General features: G+C 54.0%; 1 protein-coding gene across 2 annotated transcripts in view; it reads left to right on the forward strand.

Annotated features, from left to right (window-relative positions):
* The window catches only part of PREX1 (phosphatidylinositol-3,4,5-trisphosphate dependent Rac exchange factor 1), a 192,537-nt gene extending 179,644 nt beyond the window's left edge, over positions 1-12,893 (forward strand). The window contains exons 32-40 of one of the 2 annotated variants that reach the window (XM_061210224.1): positions 1,187-1,404; positions 3,307-3,406; positions 5,181-5,324; positions 5,417-5,531; positions 6,993-7,059; positions 8,337-8,509; positions 8,945-9,047; positions 9,306-9,373; positions 11,169-12,893. In XM_061210224.1, the coding sequence (XP_061066207.1) occupies positions 1,187-1,404; positions 3,307-3,406; positions 5,181-5,324; positions 5,417-5,531; positions 6,993-7,059; positions 8,337-8,509; positions 8,945-9,047; positions 9,306-9,373; positions 11,169-11,211 (1,031 nt within the window). In that variant the 3' untranslated portion in view covers positions 11,212-12,893. Of the gene's footprint in view, positions 1-1,186; positions 1,405-3,306; positions 3,407-5,180; positions 5,325-5,416; positions 5,532-5,752; positions 6,687-6,992; positions 7,060-8,336; positions 8,510-8,944; positions 9,048-9,305; positions 9,374-11,168 lie in introns of those variants that run through there. The other variant, XM_061210225.1, reaches the window with a different exon arrangement.
* The last annotated feature ends 4,092 nt before the right edge of the window (positions 12,894-16,985 follow it).

Here is a 16,985-nt window from a genome sequence, read left to right on the forward strand (position 1 = left end):
TGTGATTTGCACACACCCAGGTGCATCCGGGAGAGGCCACCCTGGCAGCCAGTGCCCATGACCGCAGCCCGGGGAAGGCCTCTTCTGCCGGCCAAGGTTGACTTTCCCCTGGTCATCGGGGTCTGCACAGGGGGAGGTAAGGTAACACCATGGCCTCTAGCCCCTCCAAGAACTACTCAGACCTCACTTCTTCCTCTTGTGTCCAGGGGACAAATCTCAGGGCCCTGGAGCCAGGAACACTATCTCTTGTCACTTCCCAGGCCTGGGCTGACCTTGATGAGGACACAGGATAGAGCACCGACAATTAGGGAGGCTCTTTGCTGGTAGAGCCCTCAGCCCCAGCCTGGGGCTTCCTACCCTGAAGACGGTGGGGAGGAGGAGGGACTGACAAGGGCCTAGGGGAATCTTGGAGGTGTTCTCTGTCCCTCCCTTCCTTCCAGAAATTCCCAGCCAAGGGGCAGCTAGAATAGGATCTGGGTCAAAATTGGTCACTGAAAACCCATTGGCTAGAGCCAGTCATCAAAAATAATCCCTTCCAGGGAATTCCCTGGTGGTCCAGTGGTTAGGACTCGGTGCTTTCACTGCTGGGGCCCGGGTTCGATCCCTGGTCAGGGAACTAAGATCCCGAAAGCTGCGTGGCACAGCCAAAAGGAAAAAAAAAAATCCCTTCCAGAATATTAGGACCCTGAATGACTGATTGCCCCAAATTGGCCAGTTCTGTAAATCACATCCCAAGCAGGGGGCAAGGAAGTGGTGGTGGGGGAATGATAAGAAGAAGGCATACTTCTCAAAAATAGAGAAAATGCTAAACTGCATTTCTTAAAACATGGAGCTGGCGTCATCACTCTCAATCAATGCCGAGAAATATCCTAATAAATAAACAGCTGAGGGTAAGGGTTTGGGGAAAGCCTTTGGAAAATCACAAGTTGTTTTGTTTTTTTACATAGGGAGATGGGTCATTGAGAGAGTTGAGTTTTTCCACAGATTGGCTTGCTTTTGGAGAGTTGAGTTTTGTGGAGTTGCCTTTGGTGCCTGGGATGAATTAATTCTGTCTGCCAAGTTGGCCCCGGATGGGTGGTCGCGTCGGGGAGAGGAGGCTGGTCCCGGGCCCCGGGTTGTGGGGTACAGGCCTGCTGATGGCGCAGGAGCCCCCCGCCCAGCGCGGCCCCGCCCCCTCTGCCCACAGACACGGAGCTGCAGCTGCGGAGGGACAGCATCTTCTGCCAGGCGCTGGTGGCCGCCGTGTGCACCTTCTCCGAGCAGCTGCTGGCGGCCCTGAGCTACCGCTACAACAACAACGGCGAGTACGAGGAGAGCAGCCGGGACGCCAGCCGCAAGTGGCTGGAGCAGGTGGCGGCCACTGGCGTCCTCCTGCACTGCCAGTCTCTGCTGTCGCCGGCCGCGGTGAGTGGGGGGCGGGGGAGGTCTTGCTCAGGCTGTCGCTCACCCCGTTCATTCATTCAGCGGCTGTTTATCGAGCACCTACTGTGTGTCACTGTTACAGGCACTGGGGACCCAGCAGTGGACAAAACAGAGAGTACGTTTACTCAGGGACCTTATACCCTGATTTTGGGGAGATAGACATAGACAACTAAGGACCAGGGATGGTATAGACCAGTGGTTCTCACCAGGGCAGTTTTGCTCCCAGGGTACACTCGGCAATCTCTGGAGACATTTTTGGTTGTCACAACTGAGGGAAGAGGAAGTACTACTGGCATCTGGTGTGTAGAGGCCAGGGAGGCTGCTAAACCTCCTACAACACACAGAATGCTCACCCCCGTCCCCACCCCCCAGCAGAGAATTCTCTGGCCCCAAGTGTCAGTAGTCCTGCAGTTGAGAAACCCTCATTTATAGTGTTAAGGGCTAAGGGGAAAAACTAAGCAGGGAAGGGGACGGGAAGGGTACAGCAAGGTCTGGGGTGGTGGCAGTTGAAAGTTTTGATAAGGCAGCCACTGAGGGCCTCGGTGAGAGGTGACATCTGACCTAAGAACCGAAGGAGGGGAGGGGGTGAGCCATGAGGACACTGGGGAGGAGCCCTCCAGGCAGAGAGAACAGCAGGTGCAAAGGTCCTGAGGCAGGAGGATGCACGCAGTGTTTGAGATACAGCGAGGTACCCAGTGTGGCTGGAATAGAGTGAGTGAGCCAGGGGAAGGTGGGGGAGGTGAGTCCTGAGAATTAACTGGGGTCTGACTGTTCGGGGTCTTGCAGGCTGTTGTAGGACTTTGGCTGTTACTCTGAGTGGGTGGCAGTCGGGAGGGTTTTGAGAAGAGGAGGGACAGGATCTGACTTTGATACTTAAAGAATCACCCAGGCTGCAGGGTGGGGAAGAGTGTAGAGGGGCAAGGGCAGAAACTGGGAGACCAGTGAGCAGGCTTTTGTGGTAATCCGGGTGAACTTTGTTGGTGCAAATAGCATCTTGTTCAGTCCTTGCAGTAGCCCCCAGACAGGTCCTTTACCACCCACTTCTTAAGGATGAGAACGCTGAGGCCCAGGGAACCTGTGTGAACCTGGGAGTCTGACTCTAGACCTGTTTCCCCCAGACTGCCCTGCCTTCTCCACATCTCTTTTATCTCTGAGTGCCCTGTCCATCCACTCTCAGGGCTCAGAATCAGGGTGGGTCCCTCTACCAGCCCCGGGAGGAGGCAGAGCCAACGACTCAGCATTTCGGGGTACTGGTACCCAGAGCCGATGCCCCCCCAGAAATCCAGCCAGCAGCAGTACTTGCTCTGTGCTGTTTGCTCCTCCACCCGTGTGCCCAGGCCTGAGCTCCCCCCACCTTGCAGCCCTGAGCCTCCTAGACATTTTCCCAGGCCGGACAGGAAGCCACAGCTGCGGCGGTTTGGGAAAGAGTGGTCGTGGTGCGCCCTCTGCTGGCCGATGTTGCAGACAGGTGCCTGCCTGGTGGGAGACACCCTCTCATTGGTTTCTGGAACTGAGCGCCCAGCCCTCACTTTCTTCTTCTCTGATGAGGACACCGGGACCCAGTGTGTTAATTCAGCAGTTGCCAGGATATGCAGGCTCTGAGCTGGGTGCTGCGTTGGAATGGTTCAGTGGGATTGGTGGGTTGACCCGGGTAAGAGGGCCACCCAGCATGTTAGAGCAGAGATGGGCTCTGACCTGGGAGGTGCAGGACAGGCCTGGAGCAAACATGATCTCACATCCAGCCCCAGAGAGACCTGCACAAGACCTCATGCCTGGTAGCGCCACAGCCTGGTGTGTCAACTAGAGTTGAGTCACAGCATCTTGAAGTGACAGCTGGGGCAGGGGTGGCACCTGTGACTCCTCCACTCTGTCTTGCTCTTGCAGAAGGAGGAACGGACCATGTTGGAGGACATCTGGGTGACCCTGTCAGAGCTGGACAACGTCACCTTCTCCTTCAAGCAGCTGGACGAGGACTACGTGGCCAGTGAGTGATTCCTCCCACCCCCACCGTGAGAGTCGGGGTTCTGGGGTGGAAGGGACTGCTCTGGGGTCACCCTGTCCCTCCCCCTGCCACCAGGCCAGCTGCCTAAAGTTGACCCAGGACCCAGTGCTTTCAAACCCCATGCTCCCAACATACAGGGAAGGAGAGGGTCTCTTTTTTTAATAAACCCAGCCGTCTCCAACAGCGCGTAAGAGGGAAAAACAGCTAGTACCCAGTTCTTATTAAAACTCCTAGAGATAACCTTCTGTGGGATGAAGACGTGTTAAGATTTTCTAAGAACTTACACCATAATTTTCTTCTTTCCTTTCTTCCTCCCTCCCACCCATCTTTCCACTCGCCTACCCACTCATCCACTCATTCATCTACTCATCCATCCACCCATGCATTTATCCATCCGTCCATCCATCCATCACCCATCCACCCACACACTCATCCATCTATCCACATACCCATAATTACGAGCACATGAAACGTGTCAGGCTCAGTTTTAGGTTCTGGGCCACAGTAGAGAGATATACGGCCATGGTTTCTGCCCTCCTGGAGCTCACATTGTGGTCCAGTGGGTCTCAGCCCTGGCTGCGCTGGGATCACCCAGGGAGCTTTTCAGATACTGATGCCTCAGTCCCAGTCCCAGCCCTGGTGATTCGGATTCAGTCTGTGGGGTGGATCCTGGGCATTGGGATTCAAGATAAGCTTTCCAGGTGACTTTGATGTATAGCCAGGACTGAGAATCACTGCACTAGGTTCTAGAGCCATGGTTCTCTGAGTGGGATCCCTGGACCAGCGGCACCTGGAAGCTTGTTAGCCTAATTCTCAGGCCCCATCCCAGACCTACTGAATCCAAAACTGGAAGTAGAGCCCAGACATGTGTGTCAACAAGCCCCCCGGGTGATTTTGAAGCATGCTAGTTTGAGAACCCCTGCTTTTTTTGTTGTTGTTTTTTTATTATCACCTCCCTAAGGAGCTTGTTTAGACAATTTTTTCCTAATCGCCACACCCCCATGAAATTTTTATATCATGGATATACTATATATCTGTTTATATACTATATGTATATATGTGCTTTACATATAAAAAGAGTAAGTTTTTTTTTTTTGCCTTTGCCCCCAAAACCAATTTTTACCTCCTTGGAGGTGATATCACCCTGTTGAGAATGTGTAAACTAGAGTCTAGAAGCACAATGGGTTTCATTTCGGGTACCAGTTGGACTTGGTGGCTGCCTGTCTGTAGGCCAGCTTGGGCTCAGGGAGAATTATCCATCAATTAGTGATGTCTGCTATGGGTGCAGGATGGGGTGTTAGTGCCACCCCTGCCACAAGCTCTTCGCTGTGGGTGTAAATAAGATGCAGGTGCTGTTTGAGGGTAGCTTTTGCCAGGTAGAGGCCCTGGGCTACCAGGTGAGGGGTAGAAGGAGCATTGGTGTGGCTCTGAAGATAAACACGACAACTCCGCAGCTGGGCAGAATCAATGTCAGGTGTAAGAATTAAGCAGTAGAAACTGGGACCTGTCAAGGGAGGTGAAAAGGGAGGTCAGAGGCTGCTCCTCTGAGTGGTAGGGGGACGGGGCTATCTGAGGTGCCCCGAGACTATGGGAGGGCAGGAAGGTCTGAAGCCGCGGCTCTGGGGTAGGCAGACAGGGAGGTCCTGGGACATCACAGTGGCGATCTGAAGGAGGTCTGTAGCTGCCCTCGCGGAGGTGGGGCAGGGCCCCTCCAGCCCTGATGCTGAGCCCTCTGCCCCACCATGGCCCCCAACAGACACCAACGTCTTCTACCACATCGAGGGCAGCCGGCAGGCACTGAAGGTCATCTTCTACCTGGATAGCTGTCACTTCTCCAAGCTGCCCTCCCGCCTGGAGAGCGGGGCCAGCCTAAGGCTGCACACCGTGCTCTTCACGAAAGGTGAGCCGCAGCGACGGGCTGAGTGGGGCCCACTGGGGATGGCCGTGCACGCTGGGAGCCAAGCACCTGCCCTCGCTCTTCTTCCTTCACAGCTCTGGAGAACATGGAGGCGCCGCCTCCTCCAGGCAGCCAGACGGTGGAAGATTTGCAGCAGGAGATCAATGCCCAGTCCCTGGAGAAGGTTCAGCAGTATTACCGCAAACTCAGGTATCTGCACGGGCTACATGATGGGGGCAGGATTCTGAACACTGTCACGGGGAGTGAGCATCAGCGTGTAAGGCACCAGACAGGCCCCCAGTGCGGGGGTAGGCAATGCCCTTTCTTGAGCATCTACTGTGCGCCAGGCCCTCTGCCTACACGAGCTCATCAGATTCTCACAACAGTCACTGGCAGCCATTCTAACCCAGCCATTCTAACCCACTTTGCAGATGAGGAAACCGATGCCCAGAGAGCACACCCAGCTTGCCCAAGTCACGCAGCTAGACTGGGTCTGCTTGGCTTCAAAGCAGGCCCTTCCATCTGGGAGGAGATGCCTGTTTCATTCTGCATGGGGGTGGGAGCTGGGACAGGGGCCCTGGGATTCTTGAGCCTGTGAGTGAGGGACATGACCCCAGAGCCTCGGCCTTGCTCAGGGGAGACCCCCAGAGAGAAGAGAAGAGTAGGGGTCACATCCGCCAGGAGGAAGCCTGGGGCCCAAGGAGGCAGCTCCTACTACTGCCGCCCCCATCCCAGCCCCTTCCTACTTCTGCCTCACCTTCTCCCTCCGTGAAGAAGGTGGGCTGAGAATTAGGAGACCGGGGTTTCAGGGTGTGGTAAGGGCTTTACCATTTGGAAATGGGAGAATGATGCTTTCATATGTCTGTTCAGGGAAAACATCTACCTGTATTATTATAACTGGCATCTCTTTGGATCATTCGATGCCATCAATCTGTTCTGTGCCGTTCACTGAATATTTAAAAAATTGCCTCTGTAATCATTCATTCATCTCCTCTTTCATTCAGCACCTGTCAGTCACGGCCTTCCATAGGCCAGGTTCTGTTCTGGGTGCTCACTTAGGAGTCAACAGTGACCAAACAAAGCCTGTTCTTCATGGAGGGTAGATTCTAGAGCTGCTGTGGTCTGGCCCGCCCCCTGTTTTGTCAATAAAGTTTTATTAGCACACAGCCACGTTCATCCGTGTGTGTATCGTCTCTGGCTGCTTTTGTGTTGCAACAGCAGAGCTGAGTAGCATCTTGATAGAGACTGACTGGTCTACACAGCCTAAAATATTTACTCTTTGGCTCTTTACAGAAAAAGTTGGCCAAGCGCTGTTCTAGAAGGGGAGATAAGCAATAGCCCAGTAAACAGAGCCGCGTGACGTGTCAAGTGATGAGGGCGCTCGGAGGAGAGACACAGCAGGATGGGAGAGAGAGTGGGGTGTCAGTGCCGATTCTGACGGCCAGTCGGGGGGAGGTGGCATTTGAGGAGTGCCCGGGGGGCCCCTTCCTGCTTCCCCCAGGGCTGCTGGAGGAACAGGTGACTGTGGGCGTGGAGAGCTGTGCCAGCCGCTCTTAATGATTTGTTTCCTCCGGTTGTTGGAGGGCAAAACGGCTGCGGCTGCAGTGGGGCAGGGGCTGGGAGGACGGTGGGCGTGGCGGCCCTACCCTCACCCCCGTCTTTCTCTCTCAGGGCATTTTACCTGGAACGGTCTAACCTGCCCACGGACGCCAGCACCACAGCGGTGAAGATAGACCAGGTGTGCCCTCCTTCCCCTCACCTGCTGTGGAGCTTGGGCAGGGCTGGGGGTTCGCGCAGTCAGACAGGGCCCAGGGTCACACCCCAGCCAGAATCCTGGCCGAGATGCCCCGGAGGCCTCTGCAGTCCCTCCTCCAGGAAGTCTTCTGGGATAACTCTTTCCCCATTCGAGAAATCCTGACATCTTCCCCACCCACTTCAGAATTCCTTAGATGATGTATTCTCACTGGCACCCACTCACCTGTGCCTCTTGCATCTCCCTTGTTCACCACAGCATCTCTCTGAGGCTGGAGCCCCACACCAGATGCGGCCATGCAGTGCTCTTTTTGTGTGTTTCCAATTTGTTGCCAGTATTTAAAAGTCAAAAGATTTCCCGCAAAACGGAGGCTTCTAGTTTACCTTGAGCAGTGGAAATACCTGGCTGTCTGGGCCACATTCCCACGTGCTGCAGGCCTTTCCCCCTCTGCCCAGGGTCTATCAGGCCTCGATTTCTTTTTTTAAAACATTTATTTATTTATTTATTTGGCGGCATTGGGTCTTCGCTCCGGCACACGGGATCTTCGTTGCAGCGCTTGTTGTGGCGCGCGAGCTTCTCTCTAGTTGTGGCGTGCGGGTTTTCTCTCATTGTGGCGCGGGTTCCAGAGCGTGTGGGCTCTGTAGTTTGCGGCACGCGGGCTCCAGTTGAGGCGTGCGAGCTCAGTAGTTGTGGCGTGCGGGCTGAGGTGCCCTGCGGCGTGTGGGATCTTAGTTCCCCGACCAGGGATCGAACCCGCGTCCCCTGCATTGGAAGGCAGATTCTCTACCACTGGACCACCGGGGAAGTCCCTATCAGGCCTTGATTTTGACAGTGGTTTTGGGGCTCCTGGCCTCGGACCGTGAGGCCGGGCTCCGAGAGAAGGGCTGGGCACAGCCCTCCGGGAGTTTGTATAATAGTCTGGCTGGCAGCGTCTTGAGACGACACAGGAAGCAGTGGCCAGTGTTCTGTGCCTGCACAGGCGACGCAGGAAAGGGGAGATGGGGCAGAGCAGAAGGGACGCTGTTCCTGGGGAGGTGCTGCTATTTGGAGAGGACGGGAGTGGGTATTTGCTGAGGCTTGGTCGTGGGCACACCTGGGCAGGTGAAGAGAATTAGATGGGAGGGTTAGGCCTGAAATATATCGTGAGCACAGGAGGTGAGCCGAGAGGACAGCTGCTGTAACGGAGCTGGATTGGAGGTGAGGACGGGGAGGAAGGACAGGTCGGGGCCTCCTCCGACCGTCCGGGTGTGTGTGCCTCGCAGCTGATCCGCCCCATCAACGCCCTGGACGAGCTCTGCCGCCTCATGAAGTCCTTCGTCTACCCCAAGCCTGGTGCCGCTGGGAGCTTGGGCGCCGGCCTCATCCCCATCTCCTCCGAGCTCTGCTACCGCCTGGGGGCCTGCCAGATCACCATGTGCGGCACGGGCATGCAGAGGTGCGCGGGCCCTGAGCAGGGGCGGGCCTCTGGGCGGTTTGGGGGCCCAGGACGGGAGGACGAAGGCCAGGTTTGAATCCTGATTCTGCCACTGCCTGTTGAGCCCAGACGAGGCCGTGGCTGCCCCCGCCCCCCCGCCGAGCCTCAGTTTGTCTGCTGTGAAATGGGACCTCGGGAGGAGGTGGTCCTAGGAGGGCTGCTGAGCGTCCCGGTTCTCGCTCTGGTTGGTGTGACTGAGCGTCTCTGCAGCCTGGTTCTGCTGGAGCATCCATTCAACATGAGCAGGAATGATCGCGCCTCTTGGTTGGGGCAGATCTGGACACTTTCCCACTTCTGTCCTTTGTCCCTGCTGCTCTGATTGGGGTCTTGGGGGCCGTGGGGGGGCAGGCAGTCGCCCCCGTCTCACCTGCCACCCCTGTTGCTGCCCCCCTGCAGGAGCACCCTGAGCCTCTCCCTGGAGCAGGCGGCCATCCTGGCGCGGAGCCACGGGCTGCTGCCCAAGTGCATCATGCAGGCCACGGACATCATGCGGAAGCAGGTGAGGGGACCCATCCCCCGGGGCCCCACCAGGCTGTGTGCGGGGCACCCAGATCCGGGCCCGGTGGGCACAGGGAGAGGTGGACTCACAGCCCGGGTGGGATGAGGGGCCGTCTGGGGACTGGGCTGATGCCCGTCTCCCCATCTAGAGCGCTGAGGATTTCAGGTCCCATTATGCCCACCCACACCCACATGCTTCCTCAAGCGCCCTGGACTCCGTGCAGAGGCAGCCCAGGGCCTCACCGTTCTTTCTTCCCAGGGCCCCAGGGTGGAGATTCTGGCCAAAAACCTCCGAGTCAAGGACCAGATGCCCCTGGGTGCACCGCGGTGAGTGGACTGTCCCTCCCCATCTCCTTTCCTCTCCTCCCTTCCGTGAAGGCCAGGACTTGGGCTGGGCTTCACCCCAGACAGACCCGCTGGTGTTCAGATGGGGCTTCCCCTCTCATTTACGGGACCCCATTTGGGAAACAACAAATACGACTCAGTCTGTTACCTCCCAGAGCTCCCACTTTGGCTGGGAAAGTACGGCAGGGCCCCCAGAGTGAGCCATGGGGCAGTAATTTGTGTGCCCCCCACCGGCTCACCCACCACCCTTCTCTGCCGCCCTGCTGCCCTCAGAGCCCTCAGCCCACCTGCTTCATCCTGTCCTCACGGCCCATCATCTCCACGTTGATGTCAGACCTTCTCGTGGTACTGTGTGCAGCCCCCTTTCCCAGGAATAACTCATTTTTGTGCGTCTTCCCTCTCCATCCACACTGCCCTGCTTTGCTGTTGACATAGGCCCACAATTTTTAAATAACTTTTTAATTTTGAAATAGTTTGACTCGCAGGAAGTTGCAAAAATTGTACAGGGAGTTTCCATGTGGTCCTTCACTCAGCTCCCCCCCGCCAAGAATAATGTCTCACGTAACCACAGGACATTGTCAAGACCAGGAAACAGTGTTGGAACAATACAAGAACTCATACAGATCTTACATATGTTTCACTAGTTTTTGCATGCACTCTCTTAGCCCTCGTTATTATTATTATTATTATTAGGCCACGTGGCGTGGCTTGTGGGATCTTAGTTCCCCGGCCAGGGATTGAACCCCGGGCCCTCAGCAGTGGAAGTGCGGAGTCCTAACCACTGGACTGAGAAGGAATTTCCCTCATTACTTTTACTTTTTTATTTTTAATTTTTATTTTTTGGCCTCACTGTTTGGCATGCGGGATCTTAGTTCCCTGACTGAACCCGTGCCCCTTGCAGTGGAAGCATGGACTCTTAACCACTGGACCGCCAGGGAGGTCCCTCCCCTCATTACTTTTAAATACTTTTATATGTTGCTTCCCCCGCTCCAGGCACCATTCTAGTATCTTTACCTATATTAATTTATTTGCTTGAAACAACAACTCTGTGAGCAAGGTACTATTACTATCCCCCATTGGCAGGTGGGGACACTGAGGCCCAGAGAGGTTAAGTATCTTGTCCAAGGTCACACAGCTAGCACACAGAATCACAGAGATGCGCTTCTGAACCCAGGCATTCTAGGCCCAGAGGCCACGCTCCTGACCAGTGTGCCACCTTGCTTCCCTGTCTTGTCCGTGTCACCACAGCAGCCTCCTGTCTGGTCCGGTCCCCCTGCCATCATTCTCCCCACAGCAGATCTACCATTCTCCCCTGCTTGAAACCCATTAGTGGCTCCTTCTTACTTGAGGGTAGAGCTCAGAATCCTCCCAATGCAGAAAGAAAAGCAAGGTAGCTCCCCACGTGCTGCAGAGAGAGGCCCCAAGATATATTAAATAAAAGACTCCAGTGGCAGAGTGCTGGGTCTACTTTGCCACCATTAGCGTGGAAAAATGCACACACACCCACACAAGTACCTTAACACAAACACGCGCACGTGTATGTGTCTGTTTTTGTAAACTCCTTGCCAGTCTGGAGGGAGCAAGACTCCTGTGGGGCGGGGACTGTACCACTAGGGGAACGTGGGTGGCATCAGTAATTTTTCACTCTGCATCTTTTTACACCTGTTGAGTTTTGCTGTCTGGGCATGGATTACACGTTCACATAAATCACATGTTGCAATAATAATAATAGGCCTTGGCCTGCCGGGCTGCTCCTCATCCTCTTCACCTCCACCAGGCTCTACCGCCTCTGCCAGCCGCCGGTGGATGGAGACCTCTAGACACTGAGGTGCCTCGTGCTTGGCTGCGTCCTCTGGAGCTGGGATTTGGGAGGACACAGGGGGCCGTGTGGCCTTCTCCAGAGTTGGCCCGAGACCTCCTCTCCCGCCTGCTTCAAGATCTGTCCGGCCTCCTCCATCACCTTCTGGGAGGATAAGCAGTGCCCCCACTCTTGGATGAGCTGGTGGATCGGCCCTGGGCTGGCATGTTCTTCACACTTCTGCCAGAAGCCTGAGGGGTGCTGGGGACCCACAGAACTGATGGGTGCAGCCAGGGCCTGGGCTCCGGCCTGCAAGTCCGCAGAACACAGGGGAGAAGTCACGGGCACTGCAGCTGGAGGCCCGCGGCCCCAGCTCCCTCGGGATGGCTCAACCTGCACTTTGGAAACTTCTGGTTTCCTTCTATGTCCACATTCCAGGCGACCACATGTGTCTGCTCCTCTTCCTCACCTTAGCTTCCAGATTCCCCCCTAACCCTGCACTAATCTGCCCAATGGACTCGGAAAAGCCGGGCCTCTGCCGGTAAAGACAGAGGGACAGGGCACAACGCCTGTTACCAAGAGGACGGTCGAAAGCCACACCGGCTTCCGCCATCAGCGCCATTGGAACTGGAGCCATCAGCCCTGGGCACGAGATTTGCTCTGACTTTATTTATATGGCGTGAACTCTCTATGGTTTATTTTGGGGTTTTTATGTTGTCGGTATCGTTGAGATTTTTTTCCCCCCAGGTTGCGTGATTATATATTTGACATTTTAAATGTCAAAGAAAGCTATATTGTCTAACAGGGGACCAGCATAAGGTAGTATTGACAACTTTTCCCAGTTCTACTAAAAAAAAAAAAAAAAAAAAAAAAAAAAGAAAAACTAAATTATTGAAAATTCAAAAGATGTCGGTATTTCATCTTTTTAATATTAGGGTCTTAAGATATGGCTTACAGGTATCGACTAGGGTTCCTTTTCCCACCCACCCTCGGCTCTCCAGCAGTTGGTCTGTATCAGTGTGAATTACTTTGTTCTTTGAACGACTGGCTACAAGGGTTTGAGAGGTGGCTGGGCCAGGCCTGGGGGCTGGAGGGGGTTGAACCATCCATTGGAGAGGCAGTCCCACACTGGTGTCTGCCCTCTGCAGGTAGAAGGGCCGCCGGGAAACACTGAGTGGTACCTTCTGTAATTTATTTTTTGATGTTAACTCAGAGCAGGGCATTTGGGACTTCTCAGCCAGCTAGAGAGACAGGAAGCTACCCTTCCCACCTGGGCACAGGGACCCCACACAGGATCCCCCCTCTGGCCCCCAGCAGTTTGTCCCCTCTAGGTTCTGTTGCCAGCAGGGAAATGTCACAGCTGGGACAGAAGGGAGGAGTCTTTCCAGCCTTGGCTGATGGGTGAAATCAGGTGTGGGTTTCCCACTGCCCTGGAGGCTTGAAGACCCATCAGCATCTTGGTCCCCTGCACCCCCAGGGGCCGCCTTCCCTCTCTTGCCACCCTGCACCAGATTGCAAGAGGTGGGCTTGTGGCAGGACAGAGGTGGCACAGATACAAACGAGGACCCTGTGGCAGAAGCAGAGAGGGGCCCCCGAGGGCAAGGGCGTCGTGCACTGGTTTACTTTGAAATGTACAGATCTTCTCATTCAATTCATGATAGATTTTTTATTATTATTATTAAAAGTCGGTTTATAATACAAAGATCCTGATCTGTGGCGAGTTTCTTTGGGGCCAACCCTGGTCGCGTGGAGGCGGTTAGGCCGGGCAGCATCACGGGCGGAGTGAGCACCGGTTTTGAAGATCGCACGGAGGGCGATCGCTTCGATACCGTCAGGGTCCTTGAGGCAGCGACCCCTGCTCAGTGAGTTACCACTCTGAACCTCAGTTTCCTTCTCTAAAATGGCAGTATATATATTCCCTTGCAGGGGACTGGTGAGGAATACCCGAGATTGTACCGCGGCTCTGCCATTCAGGTGTGCCAGGAAAATTACCGTCTTTATATGTATTTCACCTTTATTTTGGATTCTCAGTTCCTATTTCACTGTGATGGTGGGAAAATGTGACTGTTCTTCCAGGCATTCCCTTGCCTCCTTCTGATGTCATGCCAGGACTCTCTGTCTCACATGTGCCCGCGGATCAGGGTGGGTCTGAGGGGCGAGCCATCCTCTGCCCCAACTTGCAAGGCCTGTTTGGTCTGGAATCCGCGGGAGTGGAGTTCCAAGTGCTCAACACGTGGTTGGGCTGGTTCCTGGCCAATCAGAATCCACGCTGGCCGCAAACGGACCAATCAGAACAGACGCCAGCACAGATGCTGTTCCTGCATACCGGGACCTGTGGTCTCGGTCCCATGCTGTGAGCGCCTTATCACCGGCCCAAGCTCTAGCCATGTTTATAAAGCCGCCTGAGTCCGTCTGCCGTGTCAGAGAAATCTCATTCCCCGGGCCGAATTGGCCTGCAGACCTGTTTTGCCAGGCCTGCCCCATGCCTGTCTTTCTCCGTCTCCCTCCCTCCTTGCCTCCCCACTCCTTCATCCCGACCTCTTCCCGCCTTCATTTCTTTCCCTCCTTTCCCACGCTTTGGAAAACACTGACCTCTATGAAAGGCTTCTTTCGGGTGCCTTCCTCTTGAAGGCCCCCCACTATCATGGCCACACTTGGGACTCCCCTGAGTCCTGCCATTTTGGAAAAGAGGCCCTTCTCTTTTAATCTCTTTTCCTTCTAAACTACCTGTCCCAGAGCTCATTCTCTCCAGGCGCAGACTGGGTTCCTCCCAGAGAGAGAGCCTGTGTCTTTCAATTACAGGTTTCAAAAGACTCAATACTGTAATTGACGAGAGTGAATCCTGGTGGGATTTCGGGCACAGTGATGGACTGATTGCTTGGATTATCTGAAGCCAGTGTTTGGATACAGGGAAAATCACTCTAAGGGGAGAGCCACCACCTCGATCTGTATTTGGGGTCAAACAGGGAGGGTTTGATGCCTTCCTCCAGGCAGACACTTTCACAGGAAGCAAGAGTGTCTGCCTGTCCTGCACCCTGAGGGCCTGCAGTGAGAAAAGTGGGTTCTCCTGCGGTGATGGACGGGGCAGCTTTGGTTTAGGAGCTGAGAAGTGGGGTCTCTGCGGCCTTGAGCGAGTCACTTTCCTTCTTAGACAACAGAGCTGCATCAGCAAACAGGGTGGAAGCCCAGGGCTGTTTCTTTCTCTGGAAGGCCTTTCTCTCAGTACAAAGTGGAGTATGAAGGGCTGCTTACAGCAGGAGAGTGTTTTGTAAGAGACAAGAGGTCTCAAACTGGCAGCCAGTGGACTGAAACTTGGAAATTGACGTGGGTTTTGTTTTTGTTTTCCTGATATGGTGTTTTTATAATTTTGAATTAGACACTCATACTTAAGAACCAGCAGCTTTCACTTCCAAATTCTGATTTGGGGTTTGTCTTGAAAATTCAGAAGCTCTGGTCCCAGTGGCCCTTGTGGTACCACGTGTCCTGCCTGGTCACATATCCACTGGAGCTGAGGAGTGGCCACTGCCTTTGGGCAATGTGCCAGCTTTCCATCCCCAACCTGGCCCAACACACTCCTTTACCTGACCTGCTCGGCTCCAGGATGGCCCTGCCAGCGCTGGCCTCTTGACCATTCAGATCTTCAGCTCTGGAGTTGCCATGGTGATGTTGGCTAAGAGAGGAGCTGGTGACCAGGAGTTGCAGTGCTGACCAATGGAACATCAAGAGGTGGGTGAATCCCCGCAGCTGATGAGTCTCTCGAACCCTGGTTCTCTACTCCCTTTGAGCCTCAGAGCTGACTCGGATAAGGTCCTTTGGTGTAGATTGTGTTAGGGGCCACTCAGGAAACCAAAGGTGGGATGGAGTGTGTTGGCCACTTTGTGATTTTATCTAAATTTAACTGTTTATATATTTACCATCTTCCTCTTCCATCAGTGAAGCACCCTGAGGGAAGGAGTCACATCAATCCTGTCTGCTGTGTCCCAGTGTCTGGCCCAGTACCGGGCATCAGTAAACCATGGCTAAATAAAAGAAAGAAGGCTCATAACTGTTAGAGCCAGGAACCCACACCCCAGCTCTGTGCGGCCAAGGCACATGCCTCTAACCACATGCTCTGCACCTGGCTTTGTTCCAGGACTGGGCTGGATTGTTGAGAACTGGGACGGCCTGGGCTGAGACCTTTGAAGTCAGATACCCTCGCCTGCCCCCTGACCTGGCAGGCTGCTGTACTTGCGGGAAGTCACCGTCTCTCTCAGGGCCTCAGTTTCCTTCTCTGAGAAATGGAGACGTTCACACCCAAATTTAACTTTCAGGGGATAAATGCCATGCTCTATCTGTCCAGCAGATGGCGCTAGGGACCGGGTAGTGCCCAGAGCTTGCGGTTACCTGGGTTTGAGTCCAGCCGCGTCCTGCCTACCTGACTTCCAACCCAAACACTTGTTCCTGGGTGCCCACAGTGGGGACAGAGGCAGCCTGGAGGCAGGGGCTGGGACTGTCTGGATGATGGGTACTGGCCCCTGCCCTTCTGGGCTGGGCTTGGCCTAACTTGGTATGGGTATTTTCTTTTTCTCTATTAAACATTTTTTTTCTTTATTTCTCTTTCTTATTTTTATCTCTTTCCTCTCCATTTTCTTTCCTTCCTAACTTTTTAGTTTTTTTTTTTCTTTGTCCCGTAACATGTCTGTGAGCTGCACTCTGTTTTTATATTCTCTTCCCTTGTGTGCTTTTCCTTCTCTCCCTTCTTTCTTCCCTTGCAATTGGATGTATGAGAAGGATGTGAAAGACCCTTGTAAACTGTAATGTGAGGTGCTCATGAGGGCTGTGACCAGGAACCTGCAGTTACTAATGTCCGCCCCTCCACTGCTGTGAGCCCTGACCTGCCTGGAATCGCTGACCACCAGGTGGCGCTTTGGGCCGGGCTGTCCTGACCGAGCCTCTGAGAGCAACTGCAGGGGCTTCGGTTTTAAGTCCCCAGGGTTTCGGGGCTTTGAGGGGAGGTGAACCAGAAAGCCTAGCCAAAAGCTGCCCCTCTCTGGGCACTAGTAACATCCCTGGAGGGTTGGGAGAAGGAGAGGACAGCAGGGCCCAAGTTAGAGTCCCCTGATGAGCTGTGTGACCTGGAGCAGGGCCCTGTCCTTCTCTGTGCCTCAGTTCTCCCACCTATGATGAGAGGACATACAACTCAATTCCTCAAAAAGGACTTCTGGTCTTCTAGCCAGCCTGTCCTAGACTTCTCTGAAGGACCAATAGCAATGTTCAGAATCTCTCACGTGTTTGTTTTTTTTTTTTTGAATTTTATTTTATTGCATTTTTTAATACAGCAGGTTCTTATTAGTTACCTATTTTATACATATTAGTGTAAATATGTCAATCCCAATCTCCCACTTCATGCCACCTCACCCCCCCCGCAACTTTCCCCGCTTGGTGTCCATACGTTTGTTCTCTACATCTGTGTCTCTATTTCTGCCCTGCAAACCAGTTCATCTGTACCATTTTCTAGATTCCACATATATGCGTTAATATACGATATTTGTTTTTCTCTTTCTGACTTACTTCAGTCTGTATGACAGTCTCTAGGTCCATTCACGTCTCTACAAATGATGCAATTTCGTTCCTTTTTATGGCTGAGTAATATTCCATTGTATACATGTACCACATCTTCTTTATCCATTCGTCTGTCGATGGGCATTTAGGTTGCTTCCATGACCTGGCTATTGTAAATAGTGCTGCAATGAACATTGGGGTGCATGTGTCTTTTTGAATTATGGTTTTCTCTGGGTATATGCGCAGTAGTGGGAT

Source organism: Eubalaena glacialis, chromosome 13, assembly GCF_028564815.1.
Source record: "Eubalaena glacialis isolate mEubGla1 chromosome 13, mEubGla1.1.hap2.+ XY, whole genome shotgun sequence".
Classification (NCBI taxonomy): domain Eukaryota; kingdom Metazoa; phylum Chordata; class Mammalia; order Artiodactyla; family Balaenidae; genus Eubalaena; species Eubalaena glacialis.